Source organism: Syzygium oleosum, unplaced genomic scaffold, assembly GCF_021117445.2.
Source record: "Syzygium oleosum isolate NSW1041296 unplaced genomic scaffold, Sole_v2.1 Sole_v2.03, whole genome shotgun sequence".
NCBI classification, from domain to species: Eukaryota; Viridiplantae; Streptophyta; class Magnoliopsida; order Myrtales; family Myrtaceae; genus Syzygium; species Syzygium oleosum.
In genome coordinates, this window is record NW_026607487.1 from 7,213,985 (window position 1) to 7,230,800 (window position 16,816).

The 16,816-nt window shown below is 41.6% G+C and overlaps 2 protein-coding genes across 5 annotated transcripts; one reads left to right on the top strand and one right to left on the bottom strand.

Annotated features, from left to right (window-relative positions):
• Positions 1-531: 531 nt before the first annotated feature.
• Positions 532-3,751, bottom strand: LOC115687500 (vacuolar protein sorting-associated protein 24 homolog 1-like). Its single transcript, XM_030613098.2, has 6 exons — positions 3,391-3,751; positions 3,202-3,278; positions 2,260-2,362; positions 1,729-1,850; positions 1,063-1,251; positions 532-926 (listed from the first exon to the last, which is right to left on the bottom strand). Exons 1-6 carry the CDS (start codon positions 3,500-3,502, stop codon positions 846-848), a joined length of 684 nt encoding a protein of 227 aa, XP_030468958.1. The 5' UTR covers positions 3,503-3,751; the 3' UTR covers positions 532-845.
• Positions 3,752-9,644: 5,893 nt separating this feature from the next.
• LOC115687499 (xyloglucan endotransglucosylase/hydrolase protein 31-like) lies at positions 9,645-12,040 on the top strand. Of its 4 annotated transcripts, none has more exons than XM_056309160.1 (5): positions 9,645-10,054; positions 10,230-10,330; positions 10,492-10,709; positions 11,415-11,770; positions 11,805-12,040. In XM_056309160.1, coding segments are annotated over exons 1-5 (1,023 nt in total). In that variant the 5' UTR covers positions 9,645-9,708; the 3' UTR covers positions 11,807-12,040. The 4 variants fall into 4 exon arrangements, with proteins under 4 accessions (XP_056165135.1, XP_056165134.1, XP_056165136.1 ...); XM_056309159.1 differs by having other exon boundaries at positions 11,811-12,040; XM_056309161.1 differs by having other exon boundaries at positions 11,815-12,040.
• Positions 12,041-16,816: the final 4,776 nt, after the last annotated feature.

Here is a 16,816-nt window from a genome sequence, read left to right on the forward strand (position 1 = left end):
GGGTAGCGCTGAGACCCGGGGTCGATCCCCGGGATTTGTGGATAAACATGCAAGGAATCAATCCTACCTGTGATTATTGCTAAATGTCCAATCTCATCACCTGGGAAGATCTGTTGCTCTCCATGTTGCTGCAAATCTCGACGTCAGGTTCTCATCCTGGTGAGGATTGACTCGAATAAGTAAACCTAGCCAGATCTTGCGTCCGAGTAATTTTATCGAGGAACAAAGTGCTACTTGCATGGAGCTATTGCTAAATGATATGGGAAGTGATTCCGTACGTAAAACATGGTGATGTAACTTTGATAAAGTATAGTCCAAAGATTTTCGTGCTTTAACATGTTTCGATCAAAGGCAACTTCTTACTCTTGCTAAGTTGGATCATCAATCTTCGCTAGCTGCGGTATTCTTATTCACAGTATACATGAGACTGTCTGTGCGGTCCTATGCCTTAAACCAAAACCCTTGCCGACCCAATAACTGGATGACGTGAAAGTAATCGCGGTGGACATCGAGATAAAAGTTAAACCGCAATAGTCGGAAAGATCCACGTCATTTCCTGTATTGAAAGAATGGAAGCTCTGGCTCGAGTGTTACACGATATCGGTGAATTTGTCGACCCACATGCCAAATATTCACCACGAGCTCAAGTTTACACATAACTCGCGTATTTATACAACATCACACCATGTGTCATTACCCGTCAAGTGTTATATAGGATCTCCTCTACATCAACCAGAATACAGTAAAGAGGAACCGCAGTCCTCCAACGTTAGGCTAAATAGTTTGCCCGTGCTCCTTTCCCCACCTCTTGGACTGTCAAAGTGTGGAACAGTAGAAAAATGGAACTAAGACCTAACTTTTGCAAGGCGAGCTCTTATTTCTTCTAGTTCTTCCTCATCATCAGCACCCTCGGCAATCGCTTCATCCTACAAATGCCAAATTCATTTAATACATGAAAAAAGTAAGAATGCAGCAGTGATTGTTTCTCAATTAGCTTCCTACTGGGTAAATAAAAGAGTAACCAGAAATAAGTTCCATCAGTAAGCTAATTAGCAGATATACCTCTTCTGCAGCAGGTTGAGCAGATTGCTTCACCTTTTGCTTCCTCACTGCCTCTGGAAGTTGAGCAGCTGTCTCACCGGCTATGGCTGTCAAGACCTTATCAACCTCTTCGTCTATCTCCTCTTCCATGTCCTCCGTGTCAAGAGCTGTGTCAACCGCATCGTTCACAAATTCTTCTATCACACCAGCCTATATATCATATAAACAAACTGCATTCAGCATTCAATAATATACCTCTGCTATTTGTATTTTGCAGGATGCAGGTTGCTCCACAACCCATTGTTCGTTAAAAGGTTTATAATGAAAAGTAACAAGAATAATTCACAATTTTCATTTCCAATTTTTTCCACTTTGCAAGCCATATTCCAGCAAGTGAGCATGAAATGAAGAACTAACATTGCCAAATTGCTCAAGATAACGTTCCTGAATTGTGCACTATAAGGTCATGCTGAAAAGGTGATAAAAGTTTCCATTGTCTTTCAACAGCAACATACTATGAAAAGAAGCCTGAATATAGGCATCACCCTCGTCATTCTGAACATGAATGTTGACAACAAAAGGGATTTTAAAATGCAAATACGCAATTCACATAACCCCCAGAGGAGAGAGTCCATCATGTAAATTATATAATCACATCAACTGATATGGGAAAAGAAGATCTCGTACCTTGGTCATTTCTTTGCTGAACTCTCTCATCGTAACAGCCATTTCAGGAGCTTTCATGAGGTCATTAACAAGCTTCATAACCTCAGAACTCTTAGACAAGTGCCCCACTGTCCGAGCAATTGCTGAAAATACAATCAAAATAAGTCGGTTAAAAAGGTGGAGAAAGAGATCTTATGCCAGAGAAGTAGGTTAGAGAAGTGACAACATTTGGCCCTAAGAAACTGAATTTTAATTTAAATGTTGCCACACCACTCATCAACTTGTCAACCACAATATCTCCTACAGTGATAGCTGTAAGAAGGCTGTTACCAATCTCCGTAAACAGGTGATATAACCCTAATTCTCAGCAATTTTATGCTTATTTTCACAGGTTTTCTTACGACGTCTAATTATCTCTATCACAGACAAACTTCCTTGAATGGTATACCCTCCATCAATGCAAAGCATGGACACTTAAACAAATTAAGACAGCAAGTTTTCACGTAAAAAAATCAATATGGAAAAATCTAAACTAACACAAGAAAACCATACCAACACTTTCTCCAAGGTGCATTGATATTGAGTTCAGTTGTGCCTTATTTTCATAAAGACGGTTCACTGTTTTTTTGGACATCACAATTTCCTTAGCAAGTGCCTGTTGAATTACAAAGAAGGGGAAAACATTGCAATGTCAATAGAGGAGTGGAAGCTAAAAGATGCGTGTATGAGCCTGAAATGCTTATCACGCAGACAAAACTCAGAACTACTGTTATACAAGCACGTGTAAGCACACATTGGAGTACATTTAGCACCATTCAATCTTATAAATGAAAATGCAAGTGTAACAAAGCCAAAAATCCGTTAGGGTCAGACATTCAGTAGATGTCCGAGACACGCATCAACAAGAAATATCTGACAATTAGAAATTTACATGATGCATAAATTTCTGTTGTGTAGGAATCAAGTAAAGTATCAACTGTTTATCAGCTAAATTTGTGATTATCTGACCATGAGGCTTCAAATTTCCCAGCTGGCCAGAAGACCATATTAGAGTGTAGAGGATGATCAAAACAAACTGAATAAAACTAACAAACATTAGGTACTTAAGTAATGCATTCGCTCAAAATTCAACCTCAAAGAAGAGGAAATTGAGGAGAACCATGGGATGAAATGCATGATCGAACCTAGTTCAACATGCAAATTCCATGAGCAATGGCAACTTCCATGCCGACACAAGCCAACATTGCTTCACCAGAACAGCTACAAGAACCAGAACCAAGTTTTTTCATCTCAGCTCTACGCACAGAATTGTACTCGCCACTATCCGCTGGCACTCGAAAAATTACACCCACGATCTCTTCTGCGTACATACTCGAACCTACCCATTACATCAAACGACCAGGCGGAGCTCCAAAGCATCGGAAAGATGCAACCTTTTACTCGAGAAAGAACTCACACAACAACGACAGAGCATCACAAAGATTGCTTTTTTACCTTAGCCGAGCCCATGTCATTTCTCTTGGCGGCTTCCTTGATCGCCTTCTGCACATTCTTCTCTTCCCTCTGGATATCTGAAAACCGAACCCACCAGACCCGTAAAAAACACACACGCACGAGAGCACAAGTCCTCATCGCATCGGGGCGCGTTTCAATCCCACCCCAACAACGCCGACCAAACCTTACCTCGGATTTGGCGCTCGATGTTGCGGCACTCCTGGCGGAGACGACGCTGCCAGTCCCGCAATTGCTGCTGAGGGTTCGCCTTGGGCTTGATCATGCTCATCACCTTCTCCATGACCCACGATTCTTCTTCTTCGAATCTCCTTGCGGGAGGCCCGATCGGGAGCAGATCGGTGATCGGAAGATGCTGGATTGGATCCGAAATCGGGGATTGAAGAACTTGGGGTTCGGAAGAATCCCTCGATCGAGGTGAGTATGGAGATTGTTTGGGTTTAAAGATCGTTCCTTTCGACGCTGGTCGTTGATCTGGTGGACTCCGACCGAAGGAACGGATGAAGGCACGTGTTGACCTCGAGCAACTTTCATGGACAGTGAAACCTCGGAAGAGGCTTTTGGTTGTCGGTTGTTTTGCGAGGTTAAAAGGGATAATAGATAAAATTGTAATTGAGTTCTAAATCTTATTAATGTCTGGGTACTGGATAGAATGTTCAAACGGAGTAAAAGGTTGAAAATTCATCGTGTTGTCGTCGAGTGTGGATTGATTAATTGACCTTTTTTTTCCCAATTTAAAAAAAATACACTAATTTTATCTTGAGTGGTAATTCTGGCCCGAACCTTCCTTTGTTTCATAAAAAAATCATCAATTTTTATTTAAATTTCAAATCTGACCCGAACGATTTGATAATTTCACAACACAAGGGCCAGATTTGGGATTCGAGTAAAAGTTGATACTTTTTATTGAGACAAAAAAAAGTCCAAGCTAGAATTGTCACTCAAGATAAAGTTTGTGTTTTTTTTAATTAACTCATTTTTTTTAATTTGCGCGTTATCTAATAGTACAATTGGAAAAATTAGATTTATCTCGCATTCGAGATATTTTCAAATTATACATGTTACCCAATAAGACTCGAAGCGCAAATCGAAAGTGCTTTTGGGCAAAAACCAAACCATATATAGGGCCATGCGAACTTAGTCATTTTACGAACAAAATTTTCATGGCAGATCTTCGCCTAGGTCCTCTCATTGGTTAGGTTTAGTGAATACCCTTTTTCCTTTATATATATGTGTGTACGTATACTTCTTACATTGGTGTAGAGCTTGTCTAAACATTAGTAATAACCAAATCGAAATCCCACGATTAATTCACTTGACTCGTATGATCCGAACCCGAGCAAGTTCCTACTTCCGAGACTCAGGTCGTTGAATTGGGAGGTCCACCAACATTGTCGGGTGACCCGATCAAGGCCCAATGTCGTCGAATTGGAGCCCAAAGACTGTAATGGAATGCTTGAATAGTTGGACCCGCCGTTCCCTTTGAATGAAATGGTGATTCCTCCACCAAAACACATTAACTATTTGCTTAATTATTGATTAGTCTATTAATTATAAGATTATAATGAATGAATTATTACGATTAATATTATAAATACAGATTAATATTATTCTATTGTAATTTATGATGATTAACTTTAAATTATTGTTGATATATGTAACTAGCCATCAATCTAGTTGATGTTAGGTAATTAAAAATTGAACATTATATATGGTGAATATTAATCATCATACTATGAATGCAAGTAGAATGCAAATTAAATCTTTGCGAACAATTCCCATAACCTTTATTTTCCCGCCACTGAACACCAGAATCCTCATTTGATTTCTATTCCCACGGTTTACCGAGCTAAGTTATTGGAGCCGTCATTATATATCATTCCCTGATCAAACTCCATTCTATCGTACCAAACGCAGCATAATTGAAAATGTCAATTTAATGGAAAGGGAATAGCACCTCGCATTGTAGACCATCTCTTTAAATCACAAAGCGTCCCAATGATCAAAGACAGTGGATATTATCAAATTTGAGGGCATCAAAATGGCCATATGGAGCTAGATCGGGAGAGTTGTTCCAAACACAAAAATCCGAAACTCTCAGCTCAACTATATTGAAAGCTAAAGTGCGTAAATCAATCCATTCACGTGTAATCACACATTGAGCAAGGCTTTATGCACGACGGGACAAGTTTGGCTTCTCGAATTTACTCTGAATTGAAGACATTATGTCCAGGCAAAGCATATGCTGTGTCCACGCTTCATCGACTATATACAGTCGATCCGGTCTACCGCAATCTTAATCTAGCGGGCATACGTATGGTTGGTAGGGCACTCTTTGAGTCATGGCAATTTGATATTGCTTGAAGACTTGTAACCAAAAATAAGATGTTCCTGGAAATTAGTTAGCATGTAATGGTCTAGACTCTCTTTTTTCTATTTTGTCACCTTTAGTGTTTAGACATCGTTGTGCGAATCTATATATGCATTATAGACAAGAGCAGGTAGCCGCATGTCTGGTTAAAGATGGTGGGAAAGCAACGTTTTATTTCATTTCTTCTTCTACAACAATAGTGAGGCCACATTAAGGGCCTGCTAAATGGGAGATATGTAAGTGTCGACGGTTCAAGCATTGGATTTTAAGGCCCGTTTTTTTTTGGAAAAAAAATTTTTTTATTTTTTATTTTTTAATCAATTTTTATTTTTATTTTTAAAATTAAAAATATTATTTTTTTTTTTAAAAAAAAAAAAAAAAAAAATAAAAAAAAAATTTTTTTTCGCCCCGGGCGAGGGCGGACCAACCCCCGCGGGGGCCGCGCCGGCCCGGGGGGGGGGCGGCGGGGGGCGGCCCGGCCGGCGGGGAGGAGGCCCCCCAAAAACAAAAAGCACAAAAACCAAGGGGGAGGAAGAGGGAAAGGGGAGAGGAAAAAAAAATTTTTTTGGAAAAAAATTTTCCAATAATTTAAAAATAATTTTTTTTATTTAATAAAAAAATATTCTTTTAAAAAAAAATTAAAAAAAAAAAAAATAAAAAAAAAAAAAAAAAAAAAAAAAAAAAATAAGTGTTTATAATCTTAGATAAAGGAAGGATTAATTAAAAAAAATGTTACCTTATCACAATTGAAGATTGATGGTCGAATAGTGATTTATCACCAAACATGAAATGACGGTAATTATTTATAAGCTTTGGCAGTACATTATAGAAAGATTCTAATTGTCGTCGATTGTTTCTTATGCTGAATGAATTAAGTAAACCCTCTCTCCTCTATTTATTAGGGGTGTGCAGCGGTTCCGGTCCAACCCAGGAACTAGATCGGCCAATTCTGGGTGGTTCACAATTCCTGGGATGAAACGGTACCAATCGGACCACATAGGTGGAACTGGTCCAGAGAATATATATATTTTTTTATAGCAAGACCATAAAAGAAATTAAAGACAAAGAGTTGACCGAGTAGTATATTCCCAATTCCTTGAGAATTTCTTTCGTTTTTAAATATAATTTATATCAATAACCATATAAAAATAATAATAACACTGTCGGTTCATGAGTACAATCCGGGAACCGGATAAAACGAATAGGGTTAGTTCCCAATTCAACAAACGGGGAACTGACCTTATAGGGTAAAAACAAATCCATCCACGAATCGATCACTCCTATTTTTTATGACGCAAAATGAATTTTTGACTTAATCGAACCTTTTTAAGTCGATGATAATTCCAACTACTCCTCTCATTTCCAAGCAGCTTCGACACCTTACGTGGAATCAAATATTATAATGTACGATAGCCACAGGAAATGATCAGCACAAATCAGGTTTAGACAAGAACAAAGAACGACACGACGGCAAAACTTGGCGTCTTCTCACCCTCAGCATCGATGGGTCAGAGAGATTTTCTCCATATGATTGCTCATCATAATCATTCAAACTCCACTAGTTTAAGGAACAGAGACTGCACTACCTTTTTTCCCTTAGAAGTTATTTAAGTGGCGTTGAATTGCACTAGTGTGGGAAGCTATCGTCGTTCTTAGAGCCTCGAAAGTTCATTATATCTGTCGGCGACGAAGGCCCCATGCGCATTCAATCACGTAGGCCAACGATCCAACTATCCGCCCCCCTTTCTTGCCCTTGCGTGATTAGTCGTTGATGTTATGTTCTATGGTCTATGAAAGAGGCCGTCTCCTCCATGCAAGTATAAGAGCTCGATAGATTGTGACATGCACTGAAAGTTATGGCTCACCAAATTATCTTTTCTTCTTTTCTAATAGCATCTTTTGGAAGATTATCGGCATATGTGATGATTGTGCATCGAATTCATAACCCTCGATAGGTTAGCTCAGTGGTTGAAAAGCGAATGAGCGTGGGGACGCGGGGTTATTGACACTCGAAAATGACCTGCTATTGAGTTACGATCGGTGAGTAGAGTTGGGTCTGTAAGAGCAAAGTTCAGTCAAAATAGCATCGAACAGGGTGATTGATCATATACGAGTTCAATTAAGATCGACAATGCTATGTCGAGTGTGATCGATGCGAACCCTCACCGGAAGTTTAAGAGTGAGTGATAAAATTATCGACCAAGTTATTGACAACAAGCACTATTAAATTGCGATCAAAGTGTTGAAGCAGGATAATCGATGAACAGAGCAAAGGCATGTTAGCTTGTCGGTTGAAAGACGAAGGTGAAAGATCGACACGAGTTTGTAATTATTAAAGAATGAAGCCGATAATTTCAGGATTTGTAACTTCTTGCAGATAAGTGAAGTTATATAATAGGAGTTCGTTTGGAGTTTGTCACTTCCTTGCAATTGCTCGTAAATAACCGTCGATAGTGGGTTATAAATACCCACGTTGTACTCTTTTAAAGATTCGTCCAATCAATCAATGAACTTCATGTCCTTCATATTTTATTTCACCTTTAATTTCCAGAACATTTACTTTACTTGTATTTTACTTCTTTGCCATTCACTTTCCGGCCGGTCTAAGATCAACAAAAGACCCTTTACAACCTTTGTCGATCGACTCGGTTCATCAAATCTAAAGGATAATTCACTTTTTGAGTGAACCACGGGTGCACGGTACAAGGTCAATAACCCACATCATCAAGTGCTCTTGTGTGTCTCAGATACCCGTCCGGACTTTGGCCAGCACCAACTATTATATGATCCACGAGGTTGATGGAGTTTGCGATTATCGCGTGGAATTCACAACCTGATTGTTTTAGGGGACCATGCTGGATGATGGGAATCAGCTAGGTTACAGCAAGCTACTGAGTGGGCTTCACTCCATTGAGGAGGACTTGTGAACAACAAAATCCAACTTATAACAACACAAGATGCTCCTCATAGAGTCAATTTATCTCCCTTCAGAAACTGTCCAATTCCTATCATTGTCCAAGTCTATCTTGGAAGACACGGGATCACACGTTTCTGATCTACCTTCGTCGAGCGGGAACAATGCATTCACGAGGCGTCCTTCGGACAGACAAACTACGCATCCACCGCATGCAAAGTCAAGGCTACACTAGCAAACAGATTGTATGTTTCGCTGCGGGTTCACAAAAATCAAAAAATGAACTTCTCCTGTCCTGATATATGCAGTACTGCAGAACATTGGATACCTGTCCAAAACTTTGGCGGCGACGCCGCAGAAACATCTGCAAACTCCCAAACTACGTTTGGGAGGTCCCCCGTGAAGACGACAAAAGAAACTGACTGATTGTTCTCGTTTTGTAAGCACCGGGTTAAACCTTATCGACTTATTTCGAGGAAGAAAAACGCAACTAACATGTTATCAGAGCACAAGTCGTGAATTTGAGGTCTTTCTCGTCCATTTGCATACAGCATCACGTGTAAGATTAACTCAACAAACATGCAGGGGTTGTTCATATATATAATAACTTCATAATTTACAAAAAAGAAAATCTCAACTAACATATCCTAAGCAAAGAAATGACATTAAACCTACCGACTTTTTGACTTTCTATACTGAGATTTCTGTTTATAGGCTCATTTCAATGAATGGCGTAATCGACAAAATTATCCTATTCATTACAAAACAAATTTTTTGGAATGTGTATGCTTCTATGATCATGAGGACCTCAATTGCAAAACTTTCTTGGTGCTCCATCTATTGTAATTTATTTCTCATATCGGAACGAGATGTGACAACATAATCAACCACGAATCCTTTCTGCCATCTCTCCTCCAATGTTGATCTTTGCGTTTCCATGTGAGAAACCACAAGTAGCGAGTTTTCTCATGAAGAAAGAAATCTCATTTTCTTAAAAAGTGGGAAGAAATGGGGCAAAAGGGACACATGCCTACAACTACTAAACAGGACAAATTTTCACCATTGATGGGCCAATCTTTTGCAATTTTGTCCCCATCTACAACATTATAACTCCCGTACACCCAACTGATCTCCTCCATCACAACGTTGGGGGCCTCCGGTTTTCCTTATTTATACCAACTCCCGTTTGCCCACATCCCTCCACATGTACACACATTCACCTTCTTCTCTCATCTGTGCTCATTGTCTTCATTCGTTCAGCACACTCTCAAGCTCACTAGGGGGTGTGCACTCTCACCTGGGAAGGACCATGGTGATGTTTCTGCAATATTGTCCCTCTTACATGGCCTGCATTTGGGTCCTGATGATCATGATGATGATGCTGAGTGTTTCTAGCATCGTCAGTGCACAGGGCCCACCTCCACCTGGCTACTACCCCAGCTCCAGATTCGATGCCATAACCTTTGATCAAGGGTTCAGGAACCTGTGGGGCCCTCAGCACCAGATTCTAGACCAGGGCTCCTTGACCATCTGGCTGGATAGTTCCTCGGGTTAGTAATAGTAATCATAGCATAGTGCAATGAGTGAGCTTCGTTCATGTCTTCGCTTTGCTTCATGCACGAGCTTTTCAAACTCCAACCAGCATGCACTTTTCATTCGGTTTTGAGACAATGAAACCCTAATCTGAGGCATTTGTACTGCGTGTACGTTTCTTGGAGAGAGCAGGAAGTGGATTCAAGTCGCTTCAACCCTACAAATCTGGCTATTTCGGTGTGGCTGTGAAGCTTCAAGCTGGTTACACGGCAGGAGTCAACACATGTTTCTATGTGAGAAAGCACATTCTTAGACACTAACACTAACACAAACACAAACCCCTGTTTTCGCGTTCCATGTTGTTTTGCTGTTTTTTTGTCTTGTTCTTTGCTTGCTAGCTATAAGATATTTACTGATAATTATCATACATATTACAAATGTGTTGTTGTGACAGCTATCGAACAGCGAGGACTACCCGGGTAACCACGATGAGGTGGACATAGAGTTCCTCGGGACGACGCCTGATAAGCCGTACACGTTGCAGACGAATGTGTACATCGCGGGGAGTGGGGATGGCAACATCATCGGGAGAGAGATGAAGTTCCATCTCTGGTTTGACCCCACCGAGGATTTCCATAACTACGCCATTCTCTGGACCCCTGATGAGATCATGTCGGTATTGTTGCTTTCTTGTTCTTCTTATATCGGAAAACAACTAATTCTAGCATATGTTTTGAACTTTGATTGATGTTCTTTTGGTTTAAGCGCACTGTGGCTTGAGACTTTTACCAACACAAACTGGTCTGAAGAATGACATGGATACATGTTATCGAGTCTCCTTTCGAAGATGCATATATCCTTCAAATACTCGATTTCATTTTGATCAGCCAGTGTAAAGGAACTTTTGTAAGACTGTATGTCCATAGAAACCCCATCAGCTAAATACAACAACCTTTCTTGGACCACCTGCCTCTGTGTATATTTTGAGGGAATGAACCCTAGTTAGGTGATTTATATTTGGCGGCGGCATCCAATCATAAATCTCTCTTAGAGTCCTATAGCATAGACTTGGGAGAATTAGTTGACTCGTAATCAAAGCATCCTTTAATTCTTGAATATATGGTTTGATCTAGTTAATATCAATAGTAACCTTCATCTAATTTGTGAAAGTATCTTTCAGAGTGTAGTCATTTAGGCCTTGTCTCTCCACAGTTTATGTAGCATGATATTCAATATTTTCTATGCAACAATGTTTTTCTCCCGTTTTCAAGTGAAGGTTGCATCTTTTTATGGTTTCTGTAATTAGGTTTTACAAGAGTTTCTTGCTCTGATCCCATTTGTAATTATGCACTATAACTACGTACGGCTGGACTCCAGATTCTTGGTGGATGATGTGCCGATACGAAGGTACCGTAGAAAGAGTGACGCGACATTTCCCCTGAGGCCAATGTGGGTGTATGGATCGATATGGGACGCATCGTCTTGGGCCACGGAGAACGGAAAATACAAAGCAGACTATCAATACCAACCCTTTGTCGGTAAATACACAAACTTCAAGATAGGCGGGTGCGCCGTCAACGGCCCCGCCTCGTGCCGGCCGCCTTCCGCCTCACCGTCAAGATCCGGCGGGCTGAGCCACCAACAGAAGGCGGCGATGGAGTGGGTCCAGAGGAACTACATGGTGTATTACTACTGTAAGGATCCAAGTAGAGACCTCTCCCTCACTCCTGAATGTTGAGAGAGAGAGAGAGAGAGAGAGAGAGAGAGAGAGAGAGAGAGAGAGAGAGAGAGAGAGAGAGAGAGATATGATTGTTTTCATTCTAAGTGTGTTAATTTCAGTAAGCCCTAAAGTTGAGGGGTCTTGAGATGTGTCCCGCTTGCCAAAGGAGCAAAAGAGCAGTCGAGCGTCCAAGCCTCGAAGAACATTGTATCAGTTCGGGTTCAGAATTGTATGGATTCGCGAAAGAATGAATAAAATATAGTCAGTGAAGTGTTCACGAGAAGTGTAGGAATGTGATGGGTCGAATTTGGATTCTACATAGGTTGGAAAAAGAGCAAAAGTGCAGACCAGGCTGCTCCCTCGCTTGTGAATCTTCGTTGTCTTATCGCAGGATACACGCTGGATTTCTTTCTCCTGTGGAAATGCCACACGTGAAATGGGATTGGACCACGAGAAGAATTTTGTTCCATCCGATGGCGCCATACACGAGTGGCATGTGGAGGCATTGGATGGTGCGGAGTCTGAGCAATAGAGGAGTTTCTAGTTCTTCTCGCATTGACATGATTAGTAGCTGAATCAGAGGTTGCTAACATACATTTTCCTTATTTTTCGATGTTTAGTTGGCTCAGGAAAATGAGTCAATGAAAACTATTTTCTTGATTAACATAAACTTATGCTTAAATTCATGAAAATGATTTACTCTTTAAAATAGTCGGAAAACATTTTCCAAAATGTGACTAGGTATTGGCGCTTTGATTCGAAACTATACGCTTGGACACGGGAATCTCAACACTGATTCCCAAGTCCTCGGCGTTCAGGATCGATCTCTTGTGCCCAGGCCCAGGACCATCGAGGCCGGGCCTAGGCCCCTAATGCCCACATCCGAGTCCATCTAGGCCTAGCTTGGAGCCTTGGTGCTTGTGCCTAATGACCTGCATGGCACTTGAGTCCGGGTGCATAAAGGCCATGCTCGAGTCCCCAATGCTTGAGCTTTGGTCCACGGCACTCAAGTCCGGGTCCACAAAGGTCATGCTCAGGTCCTTGGCGCTTAAGCTCGGATACTTAGTTAATGAAACAGTCGTCCTAATAAATATATTTTTTTAAAAATTCGAATTTTTCTTTTTCTTTTTGCTCCTTCCTCGGCTGGTCGCCGACCACAGCGATTGCCGGCAACCAGCCACAGGGATGAGCTCGCTAGATTCCGGCGATCTGCCAAGGAAGAAAGAAAAAGAAAAAGAAAGAAAACGAAAAAAATTTAAAAGAAAGGAATTAAAAAATTTAAAAGTTCGAATTTTTTGGTAATTTTTCCCAAGGAGAATCAAATCAGATATTAAACGGCGGAAAATATTTTCTAGTTCATTTTCAGATTTCAACTAAACACGGGATCCCGGAAAATGACTTTCCGAAAAATATTTTCCAAAATTATTATATTTTTCGCGAAACAAACCAATTTTCAGTAATGGATTCGCGTCTCATTTTCTGTCCTTTTGATTGGACTTCCTTTTGCAAGGCTCATCAGGAAAACTATTCTACATTTACACTTTCTCTTGACGAAGGAGGAACCAACCAAAATCACGTCACGTCGAACCATGGCGTCGCGCCGACGATCGATCATTGGATCCCATGGAAAAAGGGGGGTTGAGCGGTAGAGCCAAACTAGTCAAAATTAGCCCAAGGTTAAATGTTTTTGGCTAGAAAGTGAGGAAATATGGACAAAATGGTACCCCCACCCTCCTCATTCATTTCAGAATCTTACTGTCAAGATCCTAAACATGGACATGTTCGATTTGATCTCCGAGAGGCGTCCCTCTTGTCTCTCGCCTTGTTGTTTGTCAAATTGAAGTCGAGTTCGAATGTGTTTATCGACCGACGTCAATGGTGAGCGGTTCCAGAGTCGGTCGAATTTTCACCTGGAATCTGGAACCCACCCATCGGAACTGATTCCCAAATTTTCGGAACCTGAAACCTAACTTGCATACTCTAAAACTCAGAACCTACACTGTCACAGGTTCTAAGTTCTACCCAGGTTTCGCCTATATTCTTAATTGAACTATTGCAATGAATCATTACCTCTAATGACCACTATTTGCTGCTACAGTCCACTAATTATAACTCATATTTAGACACACGAAGAATATGAAACATTAATAAAATAAAAATCTTAATCATGAATATCGCCGGAAATGGAAGCTCAAACTAGTGGTTCCAAATTACACACTCATCATCGGACGCCATATGAAATACCGCAGGACTGCGCGAAAACATCGAACGAGAAAAATACAAAAACTTATTTCGGAATTCAAAAACCTAGAACCTAGAACCTAGAACCTGCCTGTCAAAACCGATTCTCCAATTTTTTGAAATCTGGCACTTACTCTACATATATTGGAATCGTGCTCACCCCTAACCCGCGTAATGTTATATTGGTAAGAGTTCAGGCAATCGGAGACGAGGTCCGAGCTTAAGCCTTGGAAGCATGTCGACGCCTCCCCAAGGGAGAGAGTTTCGAGCGTTTTGGAAAGGATAGAACTCGACCAAAAAAAAACGATAAGCAGGCTTCGTGAAGAGCGCGGGCTAATCCAATTGGGCCCAATTCCAAAAGGAAGAACTCGAAAATAGCTTACGAGGCCCGCCGTCTTCTGAAAGTGTTTGGACCGCCGAGACGACTGCAAGTCCCACTGGTGTGGGTACGAGGCTCTTTTTGCTTTGTAATTCCTCCTGAGTTTGAAGGTACAATTGTATCCCGCATCGAACATGCGTTTGATTGTCCGGATAGATCTGGGGCTCAAATTGAGCATGAACCTCAAATTTCGACTCGTTTGTGCTCGATCTTTGCCCTCAGGTCCATCTCGGCTTGTTAGTGCTCGAGGTCGACCGGAGATGAGGCCGGGGGCGGTGCGTGACGGTGCTAGAAGCAGCAGTCTAAGATGCTCGATCCTTACTCGGAAAAAAATTAGCGAAAATTTGGAAAAAGGGCTTTTTCTCTGTTGCCTCAAAGTGAAATCAAACGTGCTAAGTGGGCTTAAATCCGATATAATGTTGGTAATTTACTGATACTTGCATAGATGAAAATATGGTTAGCCAAAAACGATCAATTCACTATTTGAAAGCTCTTAGTTGCACGTAAAGTAAGGCCAATATCATGCCTAGCGAAAATCGCTAACTCGGCCATATCTCCATTTCCTGGCCCACTCCTCTCTATAATTGGATTTGGAGGTGGAAGTTGCTGTTCTATCGCCATTTTCATGAGCACTAGTGGCTGTTCTACAACCCTAATCATTCATAGATCCATTAAACAATGTGACATTGTGATTAACTAAATTGGAAAGAACATATTCTAGAGGCAGGCCAAGTTTCTGATCCCTAAAGGGTAAAAGAAGCGAACCAACACTAGCTCGGTAAGTTTTGATCGCTAGAGTTCTCGATTCAACTCTTCCAATAAATATGAATTAAAAATATGGATTCATGACCCATTTTGCCGCCTATCATTTTGCTGGTGATAAAGATTGACGTGACTGATGAGCGAGAGTTGCAACATCTCTCGTTGGGCAAATCATTATTCGGAATAAGGCTTACTCTTTCCGCACCTTTTTTCTAAAGCAACATCATGCTTGAGAAAGGGAAGTGACATGAATTCTTCTCGTAACGGCACGATAGAAATCACCGCGGCGGAGTGGCAAACTAGCCAGCCCATCACCACCAACCCCGATTTCGCCATCACCGACTCTCCACACAACCGTCATTCTTTTTATGAATACACAACACCCTTTTGGTGTACGACGACGTAATCGCAATGTTCAAAGCTTAACACTACCCCGATCGAAAAGTTTAGTCCGTCGATCACACTAATTTTTCCCCTTGGCCATTCCTTAATTGGGCTATCAGCACTGCATAAAGTTCTCTCTCCATTAAACCCAAAATGGCGCAGTCCATCCAGGTCCACAAAAGCCCACCACGCAGTCGACACTGCCAAAAAACATGGCTGTGTGTGAATCCAACAATCGGGGAAGATAGTTGAGGAAAGCTTTTTTTTCTCTGGGGTCAAGCAACGCCATGATCGCCAAAGGGCTTTAGGCCCATTTGTGCAAATCCAACACTTGGTCAGTGGGCATGGATGATTGCTGTCACTATCGTGATCATTTGCCCTTTCTCTCAACGCGAATATGATCACGGACCACAACAATGCTCTGTGCTGTGCTGCGCCACAGGATCTACAACGTCGTCCCACTGCGACCTTTGTCATGCTCTTTATGCAGCTGTTGGGACGGGGACATTAATTATTGGTATGGTGGACTGGTGTGTCTTCTCACCATCCTCCAGGGAAGGGATCGGGTTCGAACCTGTTGCTGTTTGCTTGGGCGATTTCGATTCAGCAGGAAGTTTTGGATAGACAGCCATGCTGGCTCGAGCGGTCGTGCGCTTTGTGCGGCCGCGACGGACCTCGGGGGTTCGATCCACGGCGTGTCGCATTACGGCGATCTTGACAATTCCGTAGTCGAGCGAGTAGATCCCGTCGTCGGTCATTTGCTGTTACAAGACGGGAATTGCCGAACGAGACTTCCTCACCTGTAACCAATTCCAGGGCAAGTTGAGATTAAGTCCCCGGTTATTGACCAAACGCAAAGGTAGCAGGACTTTTTGAACAACGAAACGTAAAAACGTCGAATCATAAGGACCAAAGGGACTCATGGTCATCGCAGAGACCGCGGCTTCTGCCGATCCACGCTCACCTAAACCACGGCAATCAAGCGTGACAAACTCAATCGGTTTCGTCATCCGCTCGACGTTTGTAGGGAAGAAACGCACCAAAAGTCTTGCCCCTAGGATAAAACTTCGACGCCAAGCGACAAAGAACATCGCCGTGTGAATGAGACGGGGGAACTGTAGCGCTCGACTGGAGATCAATCGGATGCCGTAAGAGCCTCGTGTTAAAGAAGACAAAGAACAATGAGAAATCGAGATTCTATTTCTTTCCCCTAGTTTCAAACTGGTCTCTGGTACTTAGATTTTGACCCAACTAAGGAAAAACAAGGACTCATTTGACACTGGTTCAACTGAT

Excerpts from the sequence above, each read along its gene's own strand:
- LOC115687500 (XM_030613098.2), bottom strand. The coding sequence starts at position 3,502 with ATGGAGAAGGTGATGAGCATGATCAAGCCCAAGGCGAACCCTCAGCAG. Across the intron at positions 3,279-3,390 it reads CATCGAGCGCCAAATCCGAG|ATATCCAGAGGGAAGAGAAG; the intron begins GTAAGGTTTGGT and ends TTCGGTTTTCAG. Across the intron at positions 927-1,062 it reads CTCAACCTGCTGCAGAAGAG|GATGAAGCGATTGCCGAGGG; the intron begins GTATATCTGCTA and ends TGGCATTTGTAG.
- LOC115687499 (XM_030613097.2), top strand. The coding sequence starts at position 9,709 with ATGTACACACATTCACCTTCTTCTCTCATCTGTGCTCATTGTCTTCAT. Across the intron at positions 10,055-10,229 it reads CTGGCTGGATAGTTCCTCGG|GAAGTGGATTCAAGTCGCTT; the intron begins GTTAGTAATAGT and ends TGGAGAGAGCAG. Across the intron at positions 10,710-11,414 it reads TGGACCCCTGATGAGATCAT|ATTCTTGGTGGATGATGTGC; the intron begins GTCGGTATTGTT and ends GCTGGACTCCAG.